General features: G+C 39.2%; 1 protein-coding gene across 2 annotated transcripts; it reads left to right on the forward strand.

Annotated features, from left to right (window-relative positions):
• The first annotated feature begins 1,578 nt into the window (after window positions 1-1,578).
• LOC133984273 (guanine nucleotide-binding protein subunit beta-4) lies at window positions 1,579-27,669 on the forward strand. 2 transcript variants are annotated; one of them, XM_062423458.1, is made up of 10 exons: window positions 1,579-1,626; window positions 14,149-14,347; window positions 14,813-14,851; window positions 15,535-15,641; window positions 17,818-17,881; window positions 18,851-19,013; window positions 20,083-20,149; window positions 20,663-20,864; window positions 21,243-21,459; window positions 22,606-27,669. In XM_062423458.1, exons 2-10 carry the CDS (start codon window positions 14,291-14,293, stop codon window positions 22,710-22,712), a joined length of 1,023 nt encoding a protein of 340 aa, XP_062279442.1. In that variant the 5' UTR covers window positions 1,579-1,626; window positions 14,149-14,290; the 3' UTR covers window positions 22,713-27,669. The 2 variants fall into 2 exon arrangements, with proteins under 2 accessions (XP_062279442.1, XP_062279441.1); XM_062423457.1 differs by lacking the exon at window positions 1,579-1,626 and adding an exon at window positions 7,234-7,429.
• Window positions 27,670-27,832: the final 163 nt, after the last annotated feature.

Here is a 27,832-nt window from a genome sequence, read left to right on the forward strand (position 1 = left end):
ATGACAGTGAGCCAACACACACAATGCCTGGACTCTGAAACTGAAGCAGCTAAATAGAATTTAGCCGCATTAGTTTTATTGTTTACACTTATTCTCCTATAGATGGATACTTTCCATGATTGTATGATGCTTTAGTGTCAGCGGGACTTAGTACTTCTTTAAAATATCCTTTTGACTTCCATTCAGTGAATGCTGAGATTGACTCCAGCTCCTCTACATCCTGAACTTGTATTTTAAAGATGCCCTCCAGAGAATTTTTTTAATAATTAAGAAACAAAAACATACAGGCAGGGAACTGAACAGACGCTGATATAAGACAGGCAGTTATTTGGTTAAAATGATGTGGTGGGCATTAGTACGTAGCAACAATTACAGATGTACTGTACCAAACCATCAGATTCTTGTCATGGTTAGGCTGCTCCCACCGGACATATACCCACTAAAGCTGTCCCATTGTTCTTTAACCAGATCACTTTTCCAGTTTAGTCTTCCCAGCATCTTTTCACATGCAACAGTTTCCATTATTTGTTCCCTCCACATTTTCAGTGTCAGAGTTTGACATTCTTTCCAACATCTAAGAATCAGCTGGGCAGGTTTAGGTGTATATAAAATACTCTACTTTTAATAATAATGTGATTGTAATATGATTTTTCCACACAAAAAGTTCAATTATTTCAGTAAAATCCTAATAAGAACATCTCTTTCTACCTCATTAAAAATTAGAAAATATATGAACATGCAAAACATTTTAATTTCAAAATTTGAAGTGCTGGATACAAGATGTTTATTAATTCACGTACGCCTGTTCTCAGTTTTTGAGCACTGGAGGTTTCAAGTTTCCACATCAAACTTTCTGTAAACTGAATAATGGACCAGGATTGACTCCAAATTGTGATGTCACAAATCAGGCTTGTAGGTCCACGCCTTAGACTCAGACTTTGAGTGAGCACAGAGAGCACACTGAATGTGAAACCAGCCTTCTAGTGTTGAACTCTGCATATATATCATTCTGCACAGTGAAACTCAAACATACAACACATTTTTCAGTGGAGAGCAATTTTTAATATCTGAAACTTGTATAGTAAACTATTTCTACAAGCTTGGCAGCATTTACATTCGGTTTAAGATAACTATGTACTTTAGAATGACTATAGCAGTAATTGCCTCACCATGCAGCCACCCTTTTCGAACTGAGTGTTACAACATGTCTGTCATAAATAACAGAGAATATCTGTAACCTTTTCTGTAATTTATTTCACTATATTATTGAAAAAATAAACTCTGTCCCTTTAAAAGAAATACTACTCCATCTCCCATCCTCCATGCCCCCATATGCTCACCCTCCCACTCAGCAGCTCTCCACCTCATACTCCAGCTCAGTCTCTCTCTCTTTCTCTCTCTCTCTCTCTCTCTCTCTCTCTCTCTCTCTCTCTCTCTCTCTCTCTCTCTCTCTCTCTCTCTCTCTCTCTCTCTCTCTCTCCATTTACTGCTCCTCCTAGCAGCATCTACACTCAGCTGAAAGGAAGAACTGAAACCACAGCTCTCAGTTCGGCTCATAATCCATGCTGTTCAGGACGTACACAGAAAACGCCCGCTTCCTCTGCTACTCATCTGCACTGGAAAAAGGTATAAAAGCTTGAATTTTATTTTATTTTTTCTAAATGTGTAGTTTTAAGAGTGCATGTAGTCCAGTCTTTCATCTAGATTCATTCATCACTACAATCCCTGCCATGGTGCATATATTTTCAAGTCTTTCTTTAAGTAAAAATGTCAAGAAGAAGCACATTTCTACACTAAGGAAAGCATTTCTTATACAAAGGAGTAGAATAATTGTGTTTCCTGCTCTGAAAGCTGCATCAGAGGCATAATTTGTATTAAAACGGAGATGGGTGTCGAACCAAAACTGTCATGAAAGCCATCACTGAATTAACAGAAGAAAAACTGTTGACTGTGGTATTTTGATTGGGAGCTTGTCAAACTGGTCTCTTAAGATGGGCAACAAGTGTTGTGTTCGGTTTTCAGGCAACTTGGAGGTTATACCTCATACTTAGCTTGTGCTGTGATCCTGTGGTGCACCAAAATGTCAAGTCAAACTAATTGTAAGCTCACTGTAATAAATTAATGATCATCTGGTATCATAGTGTAGCAGCTGTGACAGGAGGTGTTTGGAAAAGGTGGCATTAGCACATCGGGGTGGTTCCTCACTTCCTTTAATTTTCCCCCCATACATGACTTTTGTGATTCACTTCTTGGGAAACTCAGAGCATGTTAGTTCATGCTTCATGTTGCTTGTTGCAGCGTTTGGGATTCCCCTGAACTAAAACAACTCTCACTTCTTCTCTTTGTACATTTCCTCTGCAGCTTCTCCCTGAAATAAAAGGCAAAGCTTCAGGCCTACTTATTCTGCACTTAATTGACTTTTTTCATTGACATTTGAGTTATCGTAACAATGCATTTGTTACAGATACAGATGTTGCAGTGTGAGTCACAGCATTGTCTTCAATGATACTGCTCAGATACTGCTCTCACTTTACAAATATATAATTTCTGTTCTATATGTATCATATTCAGTTTTTAAATGCATGTCATTGACAAATAAATTCTTATTTATGAAAGTAGCCCTAAAAATTCAAACATTCAGACCCCTACTTTACTAAAGACCCCTAATTTACTAAAAACCGTTTAAGAAATTGTTGGACGATATAGTTCTATATGATTTTATACTATCTGGAAAAAGGAGACAAACAGGAATTACAGTTTTTAATGACATTATTTGAATACTTCATGTGGTAGCGCTTTAGGTATTGCTGTGATAATTATTATGATTTTGTCAATATGATCTTCCTCTACTACAAAATGGACAGCATTTCAATTCTCTGTTGTATGCGTATGTGTGTTTTTGTCCTGCTGTATTCATTTGGGTAGCAACAATACTTGGCCTTTGCCATCAGCAAACCCTGACTCCACAATCGGTGTCCCGCTTCTCGATAGTGTGACTCCAACACAACATGAGAGGCATTATCACAGAAACGATGAGGGCACTTCAGCAAGCTGCTGCTGTGACAGTCTCTCATGGGCCAACAATAGCACTGAGATTAGACAAGAAGCGGACACGGGGACAGAAACTGCTGGTAGTTACACACTGGACTTAAACACGATCTGAAGTGATCACATCTGAGGACCTATGCACGAATGACGTTGTGGATCCTTGTTACATGACCAACAAGGGATGGAGTGGGAATGGTGATAGATGCATTGCCAGATCTTTTTTTTTATCTTTGGTTTGAATTGGGTAAGATGCTGTGGACGTATAGCACCACATTTTGATTTCAGTGCTGCAGTGAAAGATTTTGCTTTTTGGAGACTTTGTGGCAGAATATTTGGAATGGGTTCACATTTAAATTAACCACATTTGCTTATAAAATAATGCAACATTTTCTAATCTGGGAAAAATACTATTGTGTGATCTATGAAGAGATAGTTCATGAGCAATGTTTGACTCAAGATGGTTTATTTCCATTGGGCCAGTCAAACCCAAGTGTGCCAGTCAGCAAGTAAAACCCTGAAACTGTCAACATCTATTTTCCTCATCACACACACACACACACACACAGAGCGAATGAGGGAGAAGTGGTGGCGAGCCCAGCAAGGCACGCATATTTTAAGTCACTTTGCATTCTTCAAGAGGGCCCTTTTTCAATAATCCATTATGCATAGCAGCTCTGGCTCTCCCTGGTATTTCTCCTACCTTCTTGACGTCAGTTGCCATTTGTGAGGGTTACCCTGGCAACGGCCAGCCTCCCCGGGAGATGTCTGGTGGATAAGACGGCCCTGATAAAGCCTTTTAAGGTTCTACTGTTGCTACACCTTTTAATTGCCTTTGATACAGTGGAAGTATTACATGGAGGTCGTCAGGGTGTGTCGCCACATGTGGGCAAAAAAAAAAGGGGGGAACGTACGGATAAAAATAGGCATAGAGAAGCTGCTTCAGATTGACGTCCCATTATCTCCACTTGATTCCCCATGTATCAGGCTGATTTTTGAGCAGTCCTGTGAAACTGAATTGGAGATGATAGATCTATTTTTGACCACGTTTTGCTCCACACCTCCAACACATAAAAAATACACCCCCTTTAACAATGTGACATTGTAGTGATCAGATAATATGTAAAGACTAGATACAGCATGCAACTCGTCGTGATAACTCTGAACAAAATGAGGATGTAATTATGAGATAGTATGAGAAGATCAAATATCATCCAAGTTACTCATATAAGCCATTAAGCCATAAATTATCTCTAACATGCAAACTTGTCCATGCATGTTATTGATTATTGTAGTACATTCTAATGTATTATTGCACCAGACGCCAGGGTAATTTTGCATCTACGCAATTTTGCATCAGATGGCATACAGTAGGAGGAAGGAAATTACTGCGCACAAAGGCCAACCTGTTGTTGGTTTTGGGACGATTATTACCCAGTAGAGAAAGGGATATTATGAGGTAAGCTCTTGTCATTTCTCACAAACCACCCTCATATTCAAATCACTTCAACCAGCTGATTGACTGTTACTGTACACTGACATCGGTTGCTGCGCAGTGCCCATGCTGGATTTGCATTGATGCAAAATGTCTCATATGTGTGCAACAATACAGTTTAGATACTGTACACGATACCTGTTCCAGGCTCCTGGAGGCTATTAATAGCCTCACCAACATGTGTGTCTTTCTTTTTTTTTTTCAGACACCAGGCTATTGATGTGCTATTTTTATAGTGTCAATGTGCTCCCTCCCTCTCCTTTTAGTTGCCAAGCAATGAGCCAAGGGACCTGATTGGCCAAGGATGTGCTTTTGGAGACCCTGACTCTGATTCTCAGCTGGCTAATGAATTTTGTATTTTTGCTCACAAGAGGAATGAAGCAAAAGAGTTGACTTCTTATGTATTATGTATTTTTTTCATTTTTATTTATGCTACTGTTTTTATGCAAAGCAGGTGCATGACCATATTTGAATTATAGTGGTGCTGCAGTTGCATGATTTATATCTACCTTGTGTAATCATTAGTACATTTGTTGAGCAAAGTCAGACATGACCTGAGAGAAAGCTGTGGCTGCCCCAAAATTACGTCAGCATGGGTTTTAGCCGTGTTTTGTTTTAGTGTGTCATTGTTCATACATCATGCTAAACATTTAGTAATATTGGTAAAGCCATTCAGATATCGTGATTATTCTGTTAATTGAAGGGTTTTTTGCCTCCAATATGAGACTAGATTTGTGTTTATGATTTGGTGTGCATCACCCAACTTCTTTAAATTATATGTGAGGATATTCAGCATATTGAAACTATAGTATAGTCAAATAAGACTGTTTCTTATTTAAAGGAAAACTGTCCATCAAAATATACAGTACACTGCTGTATTAAATAATCTTTTATAATTTAATAATTGCCTATTTCAAGGCTGCACTAACATCATTGTAAAAGAAGTGGTCCCAGCTGCACTAATGACAAACCAACCACAACATGTTTCTCTGCTATCATGCTAATCATAATCCTCATCATGTGTTTGGGGGGAAATTGGTCTGACACACCTAAACTACTGCTGTGTGTGCATTCAATTAGACTTAATCTGACCCCATGCTACTCCAAAAGGAAACCAGGGGCTAGGCAACTTTCATCTTCCCTCCATTGATTATGGCTCGTGCAGAGATATGGAAAAGCCTATCCCACTGCTCCCTTTCATTGGCCCCATTAAAAATTCATCCTGTCCTAATGGAGAGAGATCCTTTTCAATGAGCCCACTGCAGCCAACTGTGGTGTGCCGGGGTGACACTTGGCACAGCTGTCTGCCGGCACAATCCAAGCCTTACAGATTTACGTCTTGATTTTGGATATTTTTATTTATTTATTAGTAGTAAATAAGCTTCAATAGTGTATCAGAAGAGAAATAAATCTGTTGTAAATGTTGTTGTCATGCATGTCAATTGGTACAATAAGATTATCTGTTATAATCATATTAGGTCTGAATCTAACAAAGTATTATCTTTATTGATTAATTTGCTGATTTTTTTCTCCATTAATTGTGCAAATAAGAGATCCAAGAGCCCATGGTGACGTCTTGACAGGTATTGTTTTATCCAACCAATAGTTTAACACCCACAGACTACTATCACAGAATATTAAAAAAATCTGAGAATATTTACGGTTGAGTAAAACAACTCCAATGGTTGGTTCATGATAAAGCACTACTAGAAATAACATTTCAACTACAAATGATGATTAATTTTTTAATGATTAAACTGTCAATTGTTTTGTTTATAAAAATCTCAGACAGTGAAAAATACCCATCAAAATTGAAAAGAGCACAAGGTGCCATCTTACTTAAGTTAAGTTACTTGCCAACAATTCAAAAAATATATATAACAAAGCGAAAAGATGAAAATCAAAGAGGGGAGCAGGGGTTGGGGGGTCAAATTTGAGAAGTGGGAACCAAATAAATGTTTATATTTTTGTTTGTTAAATGATCAAAACTGTTGCTGGCATTTTGCTGTGAAGGACAATTAAACGGACTAATTGTTTGATAAATATGTTTGCTAATCACAGTTTCTTAATATTTTATTGAATATTTCAATCTTTGAAGAACTACCATACAAGCATTTTCATATATATATTCAAGAGTTGTTTTCTATGTGCAATATAAACCTACAAATAAAACATCTCTAATGTTGACAGGTGATAAAGCAAAGTCACAATTAGTAACAGATTCATAGAGTAAACAAATACTCTACTTTCCTCACCTCTGGCTATAAGCACCAGTTGATACTGTAGTTTCAAGACTATCCTGTTTTTTTCGGTAAATATGTCATGTGTCACAAATCCGAGACTGGCTTTGCAAACCTGAGGTGAAATGCATGTGAGTCAGTACTGTTGAAGTCTTCATGGGTTTAATATTTGTTTCCTCTATCCCATTCGGTTCCTTTTTGTTGAGGGGGCTGACGGGATGTACCATTCTGTCTGGGGGTGATACAACCAATTACAAACATATTTCCTAAAATGGAGAAAATGTTATGACTGAGTTAATTAAGTACTGACATACTTATAAAGAGATTTAGTGAGGTCTGTCTAATTTATAACTTGTTACACTTGTTAGAAAATAAAAACTATGACTGTATTCAGCATGGCGCACCCCTCAGCGTAGGCTGTTGCCATGTTCCCACTTTCATGGGTGTGGTGATTAGCTTGCTTGGTGAAAATTTTAGTCAAATCCGACCCGAGTTTGCGCTCGCTTTCTGGCCCTTTTAAACCGATTTAATTGCCTTAAAATTAACACGGCTCTCCCTTGCGCTTCCTGTCACAGCAAGGACCATGGTTGTGGCGTGAAAACGGAGCAGTGTGACACGGATTTGGACGGACGGACAGAGGCAGTTTCAGGTAAGGAAGGACGTGTTGTCAGTCTTAATATTTTGGTGCCTTTTGGGCTATTTCCTGCTTTGCCCGCGGCGGGTTTTCATTTATTTTATAGTAAGGGTGAAGTGCAAAAGAAAAAAAAAAGAAAGGAAAAAAAAGGCCCATGAGCTTGAAATAACCACGGTGGTCTGAGCATCATTGAAGCTCTTGACATAACTGTTCTCCAGCTCTTGTGTCTCAAAACTGTTTTTTTCTCCCTCTAAGCGAAGATTTCCTCTGCTGGAAATTCACTGCTGTCCAAACGCGGCCTTTTTACAGGCTGTCAAATGACTCTCAGGCAGAACTGTGGGGCCAAAAACATTTCACTGACGGGCACACATCCATCTGTGCCCGTTACAAACACCAGTTTTCTCATTTGTGGTCGCACGATGCCGTGAGCAGCAGCAGCGGCAGCTTTTTTCATTTCTATTTAATATACATCACAGTCCGCCTCGTGACGGGCTGCTCATGCAATTTGTTGCTTGTATATCAGAAACTTGTCTCGACTCATATGAATTCATGAAGATGGTAATACATTTTAATTTTACAGTTGTGCAGGGTGTCTGCGACTCCAGGTGATGCAGATGGAGGTTTCCTGTCGTGGCTTGTTGTTGACAGTCAGTAGATAGATGTTGCTGCAGTTTGTAAAAGTTAAACATGTAAGGAGTCAGTCTGCTCATCTATCTATCTATCTATCTATCTATCTATCTATCTATCTATCTATCTATCTATCTATCTATCTAATTATACCTGAGGGTTTTACTGTCTTTACACTGTTGTTTCTTAAAATACCCCTCTTTGATGAATAATTAAAGGTGGATGATTTGGTGCTTATATGTCATAATCACAATATGGTGGCCAAGCTGATGAAATACATTCATATTCAAATGAGTTTTTAAAGTCTTCACTAGAGCTGCAACAATAAGTCGATTGATTAATTCGTTTCCAGCCATTAAATTGAACAACTGTTTTGTTAATTGACTGATCATTTTGAGTCTTTTTTTAAAACAAAAAGTCAAATTTCTAATATCAGTTTTTTTTAGTCTTCTATGATAATAATCTTAAATTCTTTGGGTTGTGGATAAAGCAAGACTTTGAGAGACCGTGATCGACAATTCTCACCATTGTCGACTAATGGATTAATCTAGAAAATAATAAACAGAATAATCAGTGATGGAAATAATCATCAGTAGAAGCCCTAGTTATCAACTTTCACAATCTGGTGACCAGTACTATACTACACGAAGTCTTCATTATTGGAGCTGGAGAAAATTACTAATTATTAATTGTGTTAATTAAAAGTCAGTCAGTCATGAACCTGTGATGCAGAACACTCTGATTGTGAAGATTTACTGCTTCTGTCTGTTTACATCACTGTAAAGTGAATATATTTGGGTTTTATCAGACCAGACAAACAATTTGAAGAATGACACTTTTCATCATTTTTAGACCATTTATAGACAAAATAATTAGACTATCCATTTGAAACAGTTGACAGATTAATCAATATTAAAAATAATTGTTTGCAGCCCAAAAGACAAGATTTAAAATGTACAATCTCAATAAGGAGCCATCGCCCACAATGCTGGGCGATAATATATTCAATATATCATTATTATCATACAATTTTCAGTTGAATTGTATCATGATAATATGATCCTATCATGTTATTGTATTGCAAAGTCTCTGAATAAATTATTCAGAACAAATTGTAATTTGTAAGCAAAATGAAATATTGTAGTTTTGCATTTGTTGTGAACAAAACTGGTGAACAGGACTTATTGAACTGGATATTAAATTTAATATTTGATGTTATTTATTAAATACTACATACTGTGAAAGATTTTAGTATCAGTGTTTGGCTGATTTCAGCCACATCAGTCAGCCCTGCATCTCGCTGCTCTACATTTCTGGACTTGTCGTTGTTTAGCTGTATGTTACCGAGCCTGTGCCACACCTCAGAGAAACTAACCTGTGGTGACTGTCAAATAACCTATGACTTCCTAAACTACATCTGTATGCTTACTGGCTCCAGTTCAGACTCAACTGTCTCTTACAAAAGCCCAAACTGAAACTGTTGTTATAGATTTCATGATGAATTATTTACGACTGCATTATGTGTAATTCCTGCAGCCGTCCAGTGTAGGTGGGGTGAAACCTGCGATCAAAGTAGGTCAAACAGTCGGCACACAGTCATTCAATGTGTTCCTGTCTAGAGGGAACCAACAAAAACCCCTCCGTGGGTTTTTTTTGATTATCATACCAGATATTCTCCTAACAGTTTGTCGTAATAACTCATACTCATAAAGGTTACGATATAAACGTGCATCAGCGGAGTAGAAGGAAGACGAGGCCTCTCGCCTTACTGGAAACTCACCAGGTATTTCCTTCATTCTGCGGATGTTTGAAATAGTCTACCTGAACAAGTTTACACCTGGTGGAGCCGCTGAGGTGCCTTCAGATTTCACTTTCACGCACCAAACCTGAGTGAGTTTCCTGCTTATTTTATTATTCAGGACAGACAGCTGTGCCTTCTGAAATTGGCTCCTACACAGCTTAAGATGAGGTGTAGGGTGTTAACCTTTTTTTTAACACAATAAACTGAGTCATTTGATGAATAACTGAGCATCTATGTCATCATACAGAGGTTATCATGAATTTAAAATGTACACAGTTGATGAGGAATTGTATGAATGCTCATATTAAGTCAAGAAAAAGAGAGAACGCAACAGTGGTAGTTAAGCCTTTAGATGGTAGATTTATCACAAATTCAACACATTGTAATATTTGACAGTAAAGTAGGTCTGAATCTGTAAAATCAGTCAATCAGTAAAATGTATTGGGAGAGAGCAACATGTATACATATAGTGCACATTTTAAAGATCATTTAAGTCAATTTCAGTAATTTTTGTTTTTATAGTGCCAAATCACAACAGTAGTTGTTTGAAATTTAAATATTTAAATCTTGTAATTATCTATTGTAAATGAAATATTTGTTTGTATGTCATTTTCATAATAATACATTTTCTAAATTTGACTGTAAATATACATAAAACCAGTATTCACATTATGCCTCAGTGCAAGAATGAGACCTGGCTGTTCCTAATTCCTTAACTTCCTGAACATTTCATGTTGATGGGCCCCTGTGGTTTCGTCATCCCTGCTGGTCTGGGTGCAGCTGCACCGCCTGCACCTCCTGCTGCTCCGTTAACCAGTGTTTCTACCAGACAAAGGCAAACGTGAATGACTTTCTGCTGCCTGTGTGTGACCCAGATGGAACAGGAGGTCTCACTGACCATGTTAAACACAAAATATGTTGATGAGCGTCATGATTCATTCATGTTTGATTTGACATGAATTCTCACTAGTTTTGACAAATTGTAACTCAGGGACCTGACAAGTTCCCTCGGAGCAGCAGAGTCAGCAAGAACAAACACGTTGCAGGGGACACGCAGTGTCCCCTGTAACAAATGTTTTGTGACCAAGCTGCATTATGGGAACCTGAGACCATGGAGCATGACCTTACTTTGGATAAGATAAAGAATAAGGAGATCTCTGTGTGTCTCCGGCTCTCTTTTTTATGAGGAGTAATGAAAGTGAAAGTTTGCCTAGCAGCGTGTTACCCCCGATGAACAGAATGTGTTTTACAGTCGTCGTTAATTTGGTTTAAAATTGGGTGTTAAAGATGTGCAGCAGCAGTCTGCCTCGGATGGACAGCAGAGCCAGCTGGAAAAAAATAATGCGTACACTTAAAAATGAGTGCTTGAAAAAGTGTGCAGTTCATTCATACTTCAGACTGTGTGCATTAATATGATGTGACAGTCAAAAGACCATTTCATTTATATTATGTGTGTTATGTGATTGTGTGAATTTGTTATATTTTCTGTTTCACGTAGGGCTGAAACTAATGATTACTTTCATTACTAATTAATCTGTCAACTATCTTCTCAATTAATCCAATAATTGTCTGGTTTATGACACAGTGACACATGTCCGTTCCAATCAGTCAGAGCCCAAAAGTAGAAGTATTCAGATCTCTTGTTTTGTTGAGCCTACAGGCTAAAACTCAATGATATTCCGTTTACAATTATTTGATATCACTCCTTTTATAAAGAAAAAATGGAACCAATAAACAAATGACTCAAAATGATTGACAAATTATGAAAATAGTCACTGATTTTTTTTTTTTTGATTGGTTGATTCATCATTTAAGTCAATCATCGCAGCTCTGATTTAATTGTGTTGATTCTCTTTATTTGATCCTGTACATTGAATCCCTTTTGTAGTCTGTTTCAATGAGCTTTACATTAAATCATGACATTTCTTAAGTTTGATGATGATGATTGAGATATCACTGCTGATTTTCTGTGTGTTTGCGGTGGATTATTAGATTAAAGACAGTTTAGAATAGAAATGCAGAGCTGTGTGTAAGAGCTGCTCTAGTGTTTTTATTGATGAATTGTGCTTCTTCACCATTATTCTCATTCGCCAGGTGTATGCTGGTGGAATAGATATATAGAAATATGAATACACGGATGGATGACGGAGGACTCATCTATGTCCATTTCTGGCTAATTGATCGGGGAGATTTATAGAAGAGTCTTGAGGTTATGCAGAGCTTTCTGAATGTGATGCAGAGTCTCAAAGAGTTTCATGCATCTCACCCACTGCTCCCAGTTCACACACACAGTGTTTTACTTCTGGGCTGAACAGCTTGGACGGGTGGATGGTCTGTTAGTCGGTCAGTGTCAGAACGGCAGAGCAGTAGCAATTGTGGCGTCTCATGGCCGAGCCAGACCCTTCAGAGACCCGACAGTGGCGGTGCCAAGCAGCACTATCTACTGTAGCTGGCAGCCACATACTAAACAATGGGCAGCTCCAACACACAGCTCCGCCTTTGTCGCCCCTATTCCTGTGCCATGCTCTGGGCCTGCGTTCGCCCGTCTGGCTGGCTGCATGACTCAAGTGACAGAACTGGAGAAATGACACAAAGACACACACACACCACTGCTCACTGAGGTTTACAAGTATAAACTGTTAAAGAAAAATGTTATCTAGTCCTGTTGGACCATTTCAATCACTTTTGCTGTAGTTTTTATGTGGTTATATAGTTATGAGTGGCCTGTTTCAGTTTCTGAATTCGTGACTAATATTTAGTATCCACATGTGAGCAAGACAGAAATCTATGTGCCACTCCCACAGATCAGTGCACCAGCATGCCTAAAATCACAGATGTCAGTGATTACCAGATAACGATAGGAAAGCACGTGAACACATCATGTTTTTCAGCATCATCTACCATCATACCTGCGTTATTTCCCACCTCCTCTCTCTTGTGTGCTCTGTTGGAATTCATGACACACGCCTGAAAATATCGATTGAAAATATTCCGATGAGTGTAGAAGGGCATACCGGGTATTTCGGTAGTCAACACGGCACCCTGTGTGACGTGGCAGATTTCAGAGGCGTACAGTATAATGGATCCATGGCAGTCATTGAGCACTACCACATCACAGGCGAGCTGACGCTCAGAGCCTCTCTTCAGGGGGTTGCATCAGCCAGAGGAGAGAGTGACGTCACTCCTGGGCAGCTGAAAGCATTGCAACGCTCGCTGTCCCTGATGCCTCATTACTGTCAAAGACCTCCTTGGCTTAGACAAGAGTCCATGATGAGCAGTCCAAGGCATCTTGTGTTGGAGAAGCAGTCATAATGGCCAAAACCAGTTGAACTGGGAATCTGAAAGAACAGCTTTGTATCCAGATAAATGTGAGCTGCATGTATATCCAGTCATTATTAGATACTTAGTTGTGTAAAATATTGTGTTTTAATGTTGTTTTGTGGTGGGAAATTAACCGGGCCGCATGTACAACTAGCAGTGGTTTTAAAGCTTCTGCTAAAATCACAAAAAAGCACAAACATCCTCCACTTTAAATTAACATGATTTCCTGTGGAGAGGAAGGGCTGGACTCGGTCTAATTGTTGAATTATAGAAAATGGAACTGAAAATTTAATCTCGGAGGGTTAGACTTCTGGACAGCAGACTGTAAAATAGCCTGGAAAATGAAGGGGGTGGGGGATTGGGGGGTGGGAGGGATTGGTATGGTCCAAACATTTCTGAGGAGTGTCTAAGTGGTTTGTGACCCACATTCAGGCTCCCCAAGGTAAAGGAAGTGGCAACTTACACACACACTCACTCACTCACAGATGCAGAGACACAGTTAAATAAACACTCACATAATGTACACACACACATACATACATACAGACATATATATACACACACACACACAGAGAGAGATAAATATATGCATATGTGTTCTCTCTCTCATATTGTCTAATAAACCATCAGAAGCTGCCCACAACGCACACACAAACATGGACACATGCACACACACGTTCTGAGCTTTTTGGGGCGGGCCGAGCAAATAGCGCAATGCAACAACACAAAAGGCTGATTGAGTCAGAAAAGGTCAGAGCCTGGCTCAGATGGCCTTTTGAACCAGACTGGGGGTGTTTGAAGAGCCAGGCCACCGTCCGGGCCCCTGCCAAGCCCCACCCGTCCCCACCCCTTGCTGCACCCTCCTCTTTGGTCTGAACCCAAACAGGATACCTATGTTTGTTTGATGGAAGCGCTCCCAACTTCCCATCTTTCGCTCTCCATCTGCCTGTTGAACTCATAGTATTCCTGTCTCTCTGTCTTGCAGGTGTCAGCTGGTAAAGCGTGTGTGTGCGCGTGTGAGAGTGTGTGTGTGTGTGTGTGTGTGTGTGTGTGCGTGCCGGCACGTGTGTTTTCCCAGCCCAGTCAGTATTTGCAGCGGAGTGTGGCCTGAACACAACTGAGGGACAATGAGCGAGCTGGAACAGTTGCGGCAGGAAGCCGAGCAACTACGCAATCAGATCCGGGTACGGCAACATTTTTGTGTACATGTGTTTGTTTATGTTTGTGTGTGTGTGTTTGTGTGTGTGCACACATCACATTTGAGCCACTGTCAGCTCACTGTAAGCTGTGACTCACACAGTTTCAGTGACAGTGACGCACTCGGCATATAACTTGTCAATCAGCCACCTCCACTCTCTTGCAGAAATTGGATTTGGGGAATTGATCGATAAATGTCAATTGCTGCTGTGTGATTATTCTGTGATCACCGAGATACTCAGTTTCTGTGACTGGTAATAACTCGCAGCACATGTTTAGACTAATTTTTAAGAGAAAGTTACTTTTAGTCACTTACTTTTAAAGTTTCTCTTTTTATTACATTACGTGTGTATCTGTGAAGTGATTGCATGCATTACATTTAAGCATGCAGTAATTGAAGTTTAAATTTGTAGCTGGTCAGTGTGATTATTAACGTTTTTGTTTTATTGCAGGATGCCAGGAAAGCCTGCAGTGACTCCACTCTGTCACAGGTAAAATTCTTCTTGTCTACTTACAAAATAGGGCTGTATTTTGCACAAGAAGGGAGTGTTCAAAGTTGTTACAAATGGCCTAAACCAGGTAAAAGACTTTTATAGATTTATACAAAATTGACGTTGCAGATGTTCACAAGGCAAAACAGCTGTGTGAGCCAACCCAAAGCATCTATACAAAAAACCCTCAAATTAATAGTAATACAGTCTGTTGTTAACCCTAACCAAAACCTAAGAACTAAGTTTTAATTGGTTAAAAGGAAACACTAACCCTAAACACTAGCAATCTTGCTCTGTCTTCCTTCAGCTAGTCAGTATTTACAAACATATGTTGTCACTGACTCCATCCAAATATTTCTCTGATATTATATACAACAATATAAGCTCCCCTGTTCATTGTTGTGTGTGTGTGTGTGTGTGTGTGTGTGTGTGTGTGTGTGTGTGTGTGTGTGTGTGTGTGTGTGTGTGTGTGTGTGTGTGTGTGTGTGTGTGTGTGTGTGTGTGTGTGTGTGTGTGTGTGTGTGTGTGTGTGTGTGTGTGTGTGTGTGTGTGTGTGTGTGTGTGTGTGTGTGTGTGTGTGTGTGTGTGTGTGTGTGTGTGTGTGTGTGTGTGTGTGTGTGTGTGTGTGTGTGTGTGTGTGTGTGTGTGTGTCACAGCTGACGCTTCTTCCTTTGTTTTGGCAGATTACAGCTGGTCTGGACTCAGTGGGCCGGATACAGATGCGGACACGACGCACTCTCAGGGGCCACCTGGCCAAGATCTATGCAATGCACTGGGGGAGTGACTCCAGGTAGTGTACAGTAGTTATTCTACAGACGATACAAATAATAACTTGAATAGGAAATTAACCTTTTTTTCCCCCCCACTGAGGGGTTGTTTTTTAATCTTTTTTGGCCTGATTGATTTTTTTTATTTTTAGGGGCATTTCTGTAAATTGACAAATAAACAGACAATTTGTACCATACCATTAAGATAAGATTGAATGTTTCTCCCTAATTTCTAGAAAGTGTTAGGAGGCCTTACAGAAGAGAATGTTACAGAAATAAGCAAACAGGGTAAAAAGCACTAAAGGCTGCTTATAATAATTTCTAATTTTATAAGTATTTAATAAACTTTGAAGTTCATTCCCTTCTGTGCCCGTGTTAAATTCTGGCGCCGCTAGCAGACTGATTTTAGAGTTTGTGGCTGCCAGAGACAGCACGGCGACTGTTAACACTGCTGCTGTAACTGCCGAGATCTATGCCAGGAATGGGCAATAAAGTGCCACGGAGGGCTGATAGTCTGCAGGTTTTCATTCCAGCCAAACATGAGCACACATTCAGCTGGAGTGCAGGAATTAAACAATAAAATCACCCAGCTGGTGTTAGTTTAATCACTGTCTTGGAAAATTTACGCAAATGCTTAAATTCTTACATTATTGTTGATATAAAGAACCAATGCTAAGTCATACCACCATCACGAGTAGAAAGGAGTTAACAGCAGCAGGTATCACTGGTTTTAAAAGCTTTTCTTTCTCTGTATTTAATATGTTTGTATCTTTATCTTTCTCTCTGTCCATCTGTCTCCCAATGCAATGCACTGGGGCAGTGACGGCAGTCCCAGGTGTGGGGCTATACTATTACTCCTACTACTACTACTACCACTACTACTACTAGTACCACTACCCCTTTTACTACTGCTACTACTACTAATATGACTAATACCACCATAACTGACTGTCACTACTGCCACCTCCACTACAACATCTGTATAAGTGCTAGCACTGTTTTATACCCTCACTGATCACAGTAATAGAATTCGCTCGGCACAGAGACAAGCAGCCTCCACAGCTTATTTAATATCCCCTTAAAGATGCAGTTTGTAAAATCTAAAAGTTTGACAGCTTTCCAGATGTGGTTTTGAAACGAATCGTAGTGAATCCAGTTTGGGCAACTTTGGCCGCTCATGTTGCCACTAAATTAAAACTTACAAACTGCTTTTTTAACTGTTTGCTGCAATTATGAGCACCAAGAATGATCAGTTGAGACTGTTTTTTCCCCTGTAGTATGCATGCAGTGCACTGATCCTTATTAGTTTGAAATTAACTGGAATGTGATGATATGAAGTTAGAGAAGTAGTACTGTTTTTCAGTCCTCCTGGTGAAAGTTTGTACATTCAAAGAAAATGTAGATCATACATTTTTGTTACGCCTGAGCAAATTCAGCATTCTCTCTTTGTCAGCACTAAAACCTGAGTTTGTCTTTTTTATTATGTAGCTGAATACTTGAATCATCTGCAGGTGATGAAATACGAGCTGTTCAATCCTGATTATTTTATTGTGTGCATGTGTATTGGTGTGAATGTGCTTAGCACCCTCTGGGTGACCCTGCAGGAGGCCAGTGTTTATTTTGTATACAGCCACTGACATTTGAGCATGGTGGCTCTCCCCTTGATTGTAGTGTAGCGCCATCAAACCACTTCCTGTCCCTGGACACACAGAAACCCCCAGTCAGGGGTGGAGGAGGGGTTTCAGCTGTTTCTGCATCACACAGAACCTTCAATCAGTCCCCCCCCTTTGTGTTTCTCCGCCTCTTTTCTGTTTTGATTTACTCGTGTCTTTCTGCTGCCCGTTCTCGACTTCTTTCTAGTGCTTTCCCAACTCCTCAGGCTTCTGCCTCCCACCCTACAGTGGGGATTTTTACATAACTGGAGTAATGAATATTACATGGTGTGGGACATTAAAAGTGGCTTCCCAGGATGAGGAGACTTAATACCAAGAGAGGGAGAAAGCGGGAAGGAGAGAAGAGTAGGGAGCTCACGCTAAATGCTTTTCGACAGAGCACCTTGTACTCATTCAGACAGTGTAGTATAGAAGTCTGTAAGGTGGCTGGCTCGCATTGCTTTAAATGAACCCGGTGCATGTACTGTAGATCACCCAATTTTTCAATATGTGAGCCTTGTCTCATGTTGTTGTTATTGGTTTCCAGGCTACTTGTCAGTGCCTCGCAAGATGGAAAGCTTATCATCTGGGACAGTTACACGACAAATAAGGTGAGAATAATGACAGTCAGCGACAGAATGTGTAAAATGTTAAAGTACGATTTAGATTTAAATTCAGCTGAGAGTTTAAGCAATGTGTACATTATATAAAGTCAATAACACCTTGTTTTCTATTTGCAGCAGTGTTCTGCTCTCTAGATTTCACTAAATCTGCTCTTTGAGTTTTGGGATTGAACGGATAAGAACTTTCCAGATGTCTCTATTAGAGTACAGACTGTACCTTTTTTTGTTTTCTTCCAGTATGTTACCAGCTTCTCTCTGCCCACTTAAACACAGTAATATTGCACATTTGTCTTCAGTAACTAGGTCTGTCACCTATGTTCATCAGTGTCTGGTTTCCCTGAGGTTTGCATTATAAAATGAATCTGGCTAATAAAATGACGAAAGTGAACACTTGTTTAAGTATTTTCAGATCATTATTTCATTATTGGCACTGGAAGGAAATCTGTTTAATGTCAAAAACATTCTGGAGAATATCACACAGTTTTTTTATAAGGCTTTATAATGCTGAGAAAGCACATGAAGGATTTTTGTTATCACCTAAAAATAGTGAAAAAATTATCTGGAAAAAATATGGCAATTGACAACACAAGGTGCAGATGGAATTGTCTTTTTTTAATTTTTTTTTATTAGGAACTATAGAATCTGAACTTTGTACCTGAACTGTATCAGAGATATCATTTGTACAGATGTGTCTTTCGACACACAAAGACTGTCTCATGCTGTCCTGTTGTTTTTGCATCATCTGTGCCATGATGTAATTATGGTACCATGTTGGTTATTGATGTTTTTTGCAACAGTGCCACCCAGAAATAAGGAGGAATTTACTGTACTGTACCTGTCTGCACTTTTGATTTAAACAAATTAATGCACATTAACCTTAAAGCCTTAAAATGTTAATACCTCTATTGTATTTAAAAAAAATAAAAATAAAATGAATCGGACCCTTCTCATCCCCAGATGCATGCCATCCCTCTGCGCTCTTCCTGGGTGATGACGTGCGCCTACGCTCCCTCTGGGAACTATGTGGCCTGTGGAGGCCTGGACAATATCTGCTCCATATACAGCCTGAAGACCCGTGAGGGCAACGTGCGCGTCACCCGGGAGCTACCCGGACACACAGGTAGGCACAGAGCCAGCCAGAAAATAATGCAAATAAAGGCTCATCTTTGGCTGTACTTATTATTTAAATATTTATAATGGGCGGGTACTTTGAGTCTCACTGTAATGTCAAATAAAGAATGGTAAAAATGTAAATGTGTCACTCCATGTAAGCAGAGCCCACCTGAGATAACTGCTGTGAAATTTAACATCAGTAAAATGTTTAGCATATACTGACTGGAGGGCAGCTCTCCAGCACATTTGTCGAATACCTGTGACACACGTACTTCCTAACTGTAGTTTTAGACTGTAGATGTCTGGTATAAATTGGCTTAGTAGGTAAACAATTCAGACAGTGGAAAACCAAACAAATTGCTGTTGGTTTTCATTGGATGTCACATCTATAACCACACCAGCTGACTTACAGTTCTTCTCCTGCCGGAAACATCTGTTTGATGAGTTAATTTTTAAATCAGTGTGATGATGTCGTCTCAGCCTGCATGTGTGCAGAAATATGGAAAATAGTCAGTTCAATTTGTAGGAGAACAGTCTGTTTTCCATATTTACAGTACCAGTCAATATTTTCCCATTAATGAAAAAGTGTATTGTAAACTTTTGACTGGTTATGTAAATGTATTTATTTATTTGTAAAACTTGACTTTTCCTTAGTCATGTTCAGAAAATCACAGTTGTGTCATGACTACACTAGTGTGAATCTAGAGCCTGCACATCCCTGACGGAGGAGGGACATGAGTGTTTTCTATCATAGTACTGCATCCTTTTAATGGCAGCTACAGTGCTGGATGAACATGCCTGCTGAAAATAAAATAAAAAATGTAGGTCCAATCCTCAATTTATCTTTATTTCAAATAACAAAAGAATGTGGGTGTAGCTACCTGGTGAAAAAAACATAACTAATGGTTACAACTTACGTAAGGCAACATTGTGAATAAGGATTTACACAGCAGTAAACTATGAACATGGTGTCAGGCCACAGTGTGAGTAGTTAAAGAACTGAGGTACTGACAAAGCAGGAGAGCTCTCCTTATCTGATGTTGAACCTTTTGTTTGTTTGTTTTTTATATCTCCAGGTTATTTGTCCTGCTGTCGTTTCTTGGATGACAACCAGATACTGACCAGCTCTGGAGACACCACCTGGTGAGCAACGACTCTCTGCTCTCCTCTGGCCAGCGATGTTTACATGTGTCGATGATCGAAATATTCCATTGATACTCTTGTTTCCATGCTATGCTACAGAGCCTGAATAACTGAAGATGCTCGTCTACTTTACATTAAAATGTCAAGAGTTTCTCTCCAATTTTCCTCCTCTTCTGTCGCTGTATTCCTATCATATTGCTAAATGCCCTTGGTTCAGATTTAGCATAACCTTTTGCTTTGAGCCATCATTTTAATAGACTTAATCTGTGAGAGCAGATTCATATAGCAGAGCAGGCAAAAAAATGTAAAATAGCTGTAGATTGAGGCAAAAAATCCAGACTCAGAGTCATAATTCGATTGAGGTGCATTCAGATAGTATATTCTAATTGTGTTAATACGATGTGGCAGTTCATGTAAAAGCAGTTGTTGTCTCTTTCATGTATATAACCTTCCTGTGCTGTGTACTTCCCAGCTATCCCTACACTTAACTAAACACTACTCTGTCTCTTGCAGTGCATTGTGGGACATAGAGACAGGCCAGCAGGCCACCAGTTTTACAGGCCACACAGGTGATGTGATGAGTTTGTCTTTAAGTCCGGACTTCAAGACCTTTGTGTCAGGAGCTTGTGACGCCACCTCCAAACTGTGGGACATTCGTGACGGCATGTGCAGGCAATCTTTCACCGGGCACGTGTCCGACATCAACGCCGTCACCGTGAGTGCTTATTGATATGTATTTTTTTGTCTTTGCTTGTTTTTCATAGAAACAATTGATGCACAAGCTAACTTACCAAAAAATCTTTATTTATTATTTATTCCAAACAAAGATGCTCCTATTGTTGCTGTAAATACAAAAAGCATTATTTCTATTTTATTGAAATATGAGTGATGTCACAGTGCTCCTTTTTAAAGCATATCTGAATCCCTCTATACTGTCATCTGGCCCTGACGGTCCTTTAAGGCTCGGGACACACTGGAGGTGTCTTTTAAAGTATCTCTCTCTCCCCGGAGGTCCCAAACCAGTGCCTCAAAAACACAATCTAATTTTAAAATTTTCTTAGCATCTTCTTCCTTTTATTTTTTTCTGCTTCAGTTTTTCCCCAATGGGAATGCCTTTGGCACAGGCTCAGATGACGCCACCTGCAGGTTGTTTGACCTGCGTGCTGACCAGGAGCTGATGATGTACAGCCACGACAACATCATCTGTGGCATCACCTCCGTGTCTTTCTCCAAGAGCGGCCGTCTGTTGCTGGCCGGCTACGATGACTTTAACTGCAACGTCTGGGACACTCTGAAAGGCGAGCGTGCAGGTAAGTGACGACTGAAGCCTGTTTTTGTAATATTTGACAACAGATGTGAGGAGACTCTCCTGGTTTAAGGAATAATTTTGTTTGTGTAATGACTGTAATTTATAAATTCACTCATTCACTGACTAAAACAAAAGCTCTAACATTCAGTGAAGTAATTGATGAGATCAGATTAGTCTGTTTATGGCGCTTTTCCACTACACAGTTCCAGCACGACTCACCTCATCTCGGCTCGGTACGGTTCCCGAACAGACCTTTTCCATTACAAAAAAGTACCTACTCAACGTGGGCGGGGTCGTCATAGCACGGCTCGGCGAAACTGCCGTGACTTCGTTTTATATGCGACACAAAACACATAAACAATGGAGGACATTAAGGCAGTGGTGTACTTGCTGCTGTTTGTGGCTTTTTGTCTCACACAAAGCAAGAAAATTGAGCCGTATGGCTGTAACGCTGCTGCCGGTATTTAAAAATGCCGGGTTTGATTCTTGTCTGGGACGGCTCATGACTCTTCCAGCGACAATTAACAATTGAGCCGTATGGCTGTAACGCTGCTGCCGGTATTTAAAAATGCCGGGTTTGATTCTTGTCTGGGACGGCTCATGACTCTTCCAGCGACAATTAACAATCAGCGACCAGCAGTGTGTTGACGTCACATTTTAGTACCGGCTCCGCTCACTTGGAACCTCACCAGAGCAGGTACTAAAAAAGTATCAGGTACCAGGTACTTTCCCTAGTGGAAACGCAAAAAAAAACGAGGCGAGTCGTGCTGGAACTGTGTAGTGGAAAAGCGCCAGTGTTTGTATTTTTAAAAAACAGTGTGTTCTTGGTGTGTGCTTATTTTACTGCACCTAAACTTACTTGTAACATAAAAACTAACTTATCAGGATAAATAAATCTGTTTTTAAGGATTGAAAGTCAATGTATAAACTTTTAAAACATTTAGCCAGTTTCCTCCCTATTGTGAATTCAGGCTAAAGATCCTGCCTCAAAAACAGACTGTTACAGATAGTCTTGTCTGTGTAGCTGCTCATGTTACAAAGACTTTGCTGCCTAATTAATGATCTTACACATCATGATTTTCAGTGATGACTTCAGCTGTGAGTTTTTATAATCAACCTTTGACGGGTTTATTGTCGTTACGTCCAGGTGTGCTAGCGGGCCACGACAACAGAGTTAGCTGCTTAGGTGTGACAGATGACGGCATGGCCGTGGCTACCGGCTCCTGGGACAGTTTCCTCCGGATCTGGAACTAAACAAACCTCTTCCCAATTGTACTCAATCACTGCCCGCCAACTTCCTCCCCCGGCCCCCCACCTCCCCACCCAATGTATCACGACTCATCTGCTGAGCTGAACCTGAAGGGGTGTACACTGTGTCAGCTGAAATCGTCTCAACTCACCCTCACTTCTCTTCTCTCTGCTGGCAACCAGCCCACCTTTGAGAAACTCTTTCTACCTTACCAAGTGACATTTTTTTTCACCCAGCTATGACACAGCAACAAAAAGAAGAACCTTTCACTAATGTTGTCCGATTTAAAAAAATAAAATTAAATAAAATTAAAAAAATAAATAAATAAATAAGAGGAAAAAACTAAACGAAAAAAATTTAAGATTTCGCCCTTAGACCAATTTTCTTGTAGGGGGCGATAAAGACAAACAAGCAAGATGACTGTCAGTGTGTAATATGTAAATGTAAATATAAAGACAGTATATATGTATAGCATTATGTGTGTATATATGCATCATATATGCATATATAATGTGTATGTATATATTTTTGTAGTTTATTTCCCACCCTTGATTTAAAAAAAAAAAGAAAAAAAAAAAGAAAAAGATTTTAGGGGTTTTATGTTTTATTTTAAATGTATATATTCACATTACTACACAACATAATGCTCAACCTGGGTAAAATAATCAATCCTAAGCATTTGTTTCATCCAGTGTGAGTACCAGATCAGATAATTCACACACAAAACTCTCCTTTTAATATGAGGTATTTACTGATTTAGTTAAGCCCTTCAACAAAAGAGGATATAACAAGTAAGAAAAAAAAAGTTTTCCTACTAAATTCACTTTTTTCATTTGAATCTGTGTATGTTTGTGAGTATTATGGTCACCAACAGTGGGAATAACTCATACATCCTGTACCTGCAAATGTTGCGTTCATGTGAATGATGGCTGTGATGGTGATTTTATTTTATTTTTCTAACTAAAGCAACCCTGTTTATTCCTCACAAGTCTCTTGTTTTGTAAGGAACCCGTCACACTGTTGTGCTTGTGTATAGTGAGAGAGCTTCAAAACCAACAAGAGATGAATTATGTTTTTAGTCTGGATTCAGCTTTACCTCCAAAGTAGGCTAAGATAGAAAACTTTGTTAATGGACGCCATGCTTTGGCCCATACTCAAGTGGACTGTGGTTAAAAATCATTGGATGCTGAATATCTGAAGACCACAGCCATGCAAATAAACAGCTGTGTGATATGATTAATAACCCAACAATGGTCCTAAACTGAGGCTTTGCATCATAATATTCCCGTCTGCGGCCTGTAGAATCTACTCTTCTCCTTAAAGCTGAAATGAGGATCTCAAGTTGCCCGTACAAATGACACTGATGGAGGGAAAGGGCAAAGTGAAGAGAGACACCTTCTCCCTGAGCAGGAGCTGTCCTCTGCCTGTGAGTCTGTAATGGCTCAGAGGCCTGTACAAATCAGAGGATATTAAAGGAGCAGTGGCTTCATGTCAGGACTATGAAGGACTGCAGTGACTCTGTCAGCAGCCCCTGAGGACTAGACAAAAGCTGGATGGAGAGAGAGAGAGAGAGAGAGAGAGAGAGAGAGATGTCTGTCAGAGCTCACCATGTCATTTTTACCTTGTTTGTTTTTAAAAATGAAGGATCATGAGTCCTTTTTGTTGTCAGTGAGGTGAGAACTGAGTGACGGGCATGAAACTGAAATCATGTTTGCCCCTCCAAAAAGAGTGTTAAAAATTTCAGTGATTTCTTTTTCCTCACCAAAAACAAGTTATGAACTATTAAATATTGCTAGTGAAGAAAGTACACTTGGTAGACAGAAATGTACACTTAGTAGAGAGCTAGAAATGCACTCACAAACTGTAGTACAAATGTAAACCATTGAGCACATGACTTATTTACCTGTAGAGGTGGTATTTCTGATTTTGAGTTTTTTCACATCTCGCATCTTCCATCTTTTTTGGTTCCTCTCTAAAGGCGTAATTTTTTTGAAAAATAATACACATTACATGTGTGAGTTGGACCTATCATCAGCTGTCTCAGGTGCCTATCTCTGAATAATCACATTTGACCCACACGGGCTGGATAAGGAGGGTTTGTGCCCCTGTGAGATGTGGCACTTTTGTGTCTCCATTCTGCCTTACGATACTATTCATAATAGAAGGTAATACTAGTGTCGACTACAGTAATGTTTTCCTCTTGCTATTCCTTTTTACACAACGATCAATAACAAATATTGCAGATTTTGTTTTCTTTTCTCAATAGAAGCACATTCTGATACTAGTGAACACTAAAAAGCATGCTTACAGAAAATCACCATGACCACATGCAGCTCCATACAGCTTCTTTAAGCAAATGTTTTACATCACTTTTTATACAATTCTGCTTTCTACTACTACCATACAGTTTGTAGTATTTATTAAGGTTCAATCAGCTATCAATGAAGCCCCTCTTTTGCATACCGTGACTCTGTAGTGACCTTTTTTTTCTTCTTTCTTTTTAAACATGTTTTAGCTGCTTCTACCCGGCTTTGCATTAATGAATCAATTTTGAGCGAATGTTATAAATAACAGTTATAGTTTTTAGCCTGAGAATATCTTTGAGGTGTGTAGGATGTGATATGTATTGCATATCAGTGTTGAGGTGTGTGTTGGGAGGGGAATTGGGAGGGGGGTGATTTGCTGATGTATGTGGATAACATATAGATCTAAGTGTTACTTTCTCATTTGTGCCAATGTTATCCACAGACCCTGAGCTGTGAACTGAAAACTAGTCAATGTGACAAAAAAAAACAAACATGTATGCTCATTTTACTCAAGTGCCAGCCTTCACCAGCTCCATCCAATAAGGTCACATCAGTATCTGATTTTGTAGCCAATCGGTTGTCTGATCAAACAGGTTGACTGTTTAATGTCTGACGATGGGCTTTTTTTTCTTTTTTTTCATTATTAAGTTGACAGTGCTTGTTAGACCTCAAGTTTCTATTTCAGTCAGTGGACATTGGAGTTCATGTGTGCCCAGATAAAGATGACAAAATGTTGGCTTGACAGTAAAGGGGTAGTTTGACATTTTGGGAGCTACAGGCACAAGCTGGCTTTAGCCTCGCAGTTAGTTTAAAACAGAGTGAAAAGGGAGACAGCTGCGTACAAAGCACCTCTAAAACAAACAATTTAATATGTTACATATTGTTTGTTTAATCCCTACAAAACAGCAATCATATGTGGGACTATTTTTTGGCCAAAACCAGTTGCCAGGCAACCGATGGAGATTTCAGAACTTGTCAGTTAGTTCGCCTGTTTTGTTGCACGTATGAAACAAACAAGGTATAGTGTATTAATTAGTAAGCTTTAGAGGTGATGGTAGGCAATTTTTGCTACTGTTGGGCAGAGCTAAATGCTGCTGTTTTGACCTGATTTCAGTCTTTGTGCTAAACTAAGCTAATTAAGCAACTAGCGGAGTGATATCATCTCATCTCACTCTGCCAGAAAGCCAAGAAGCCTATTTACCCAAATGTCCAACTACTTCCTTAAATCCACCTTGTTTTCACTTTTCAATCCATCATGAGCTGTGTGAAATTTATTAAAAAAAATACAACATAGCCCTTAACAACTGAGAAAGGGGTTTGTCTGTATTACTGGCAACCATTTCCTCACCCTGTGTGTAATTCAGCAGTACTAACAGCTGGATCCTGGAGCAGTACCTGTGCAGTAGACTCATTAATCAGAAAGGTGCTTGATTTAATTTCGTATTATTGTTGTATTTACCTGAAGTCTCCTCCAGTTTATTCCCTTAACCCTCGTCCGACCAACATATTAAACATAAAAGGACTTAAGACTGGGGTACTGAATAAACTACTGCAAGAAACAACCATCACAGCAAAATGTTAACCTATTTATTCTCTTAACATTGTCAATCTGATGTGTTATCTGAAAAAAAAACTTATTTTAGGAAAGTTACTGTTAATTTGCATAGTGTAAAATGAAAATATATATTTGTCATAATACAAATTTCAGCTTTTACCCCAAGTTCAATCTTTCAACAAAGCCTTCAAAGTGATGGACATAGTGCCCCCATATGCCCCCTCATAGTGTGTGATACTTTAAATTAGGACTCAGTAGTTCCATATATCAAAACTGCATAGGCGGAATTGGGTGCTTTTGACTGAGGTCCCAAGGCCCCCATACTTAAAATAATCGGTATTTTTTTAAAGCGTTGATTTAAACAGAAACTGATATGAGGTCATTAGAAACAAATTGACAAAATCCTTTGGATTTGGGATGATAGAATAAAGCGCTGTGATATGTTAAAAGTAGACCTCTAGGGTCTACTGGGTACCCCAGTCCATAGGATATACTATAATACATGAAGTACCGGGACCTTAATCTGTGACTTGTTTTAATCCTTGGAGTATTAATTTCAGGCATGTTTTGCAGTAGTATTTTGGCATTTTTGTCACCCACGGTGCCAACGTCTAACTTCAAGGAATAAATGTGAAAATGTAACTGTTGGGGCAGTATTTTGAGGACTGTATTTGCACGACCCTCTGATATAGTCCCTGAATATGAAAGGATTGTTTTAAGTTTCTGATTTTCTTTTAAAAATGCAGCGACATCACACCACATGAACTGGTTATGTCACCACCTCCACCACCACCAGAGCACCATCACAACTAAATGCACTGCCTTCTTGACTCTACAACCTACTGTTCTGACATTGTAGTATTTTTAATTTTTGCTTTGAATTCTTTTATTTATTATTTCATGTTTTAAGCCAGTAAAGACCAGGGACTTGGTGCCATGATAATTCTCTTACAGTGCTATTGTGTGAAATTATAATCACTTGTTATGGAATAATTTTTATAGTCTTTTTCACACCAGACCTTTTTTTGTATTTGTACAGTGGCTTGGTGATACTGATATGTTGCCATGAGTTATTGTAACCAATAAAGAAAAGCTTCTAACCAAGAATACCAATCCTGGCTGAATTCTTGGGAGTTTACAAAAACTGAATACTAGAGTGTTTTGAAAATATTAATGTTAAGGAGATAATTAGAGAAATCTAAGTGTAAAAGAAAAGTTCAGCCAAAAAGTGAACTGTATATACACCTGTGTCCTATTTAATATC

This window comes from Scomber scombrus, chromosome 8, assembly GCF_963691925.1.
Source record: "Scomber scombrus chromosome 8, fScoSco1.1, whole genome shotgun sequence".
Lineage (NCBI taxonomy): Eukaryota > Metazoa > Chordata > Actinopteri > Scombriformes > Scombridae > Scomber > Scomber scombrus.

Bases quoted from the DNA above. Each gene is read 5' to 3' on its own strand.
- LOC133984273 (XM_062423458.1), top strand. From the start codon at position 14,291: ATGAGCGAGCTGGAACAGTTGCGGCAGGAAGCCGAGCAACTACGCAAT. The intron at 14,348-14,812 runs GTACGGCAACAT...GTTTTATTGCAG, and splicing joins AACTACGCAATCAGATCCGG to GATGCCAGGAAAGCCTGCAG. The intron at 17,882-18,850 runs GTGAGAATAATG...TCTCATCCCCAG, and splicing joins ACAGTTACACGACAAATAAG to ATGCATGCCATCCCTCTGCG.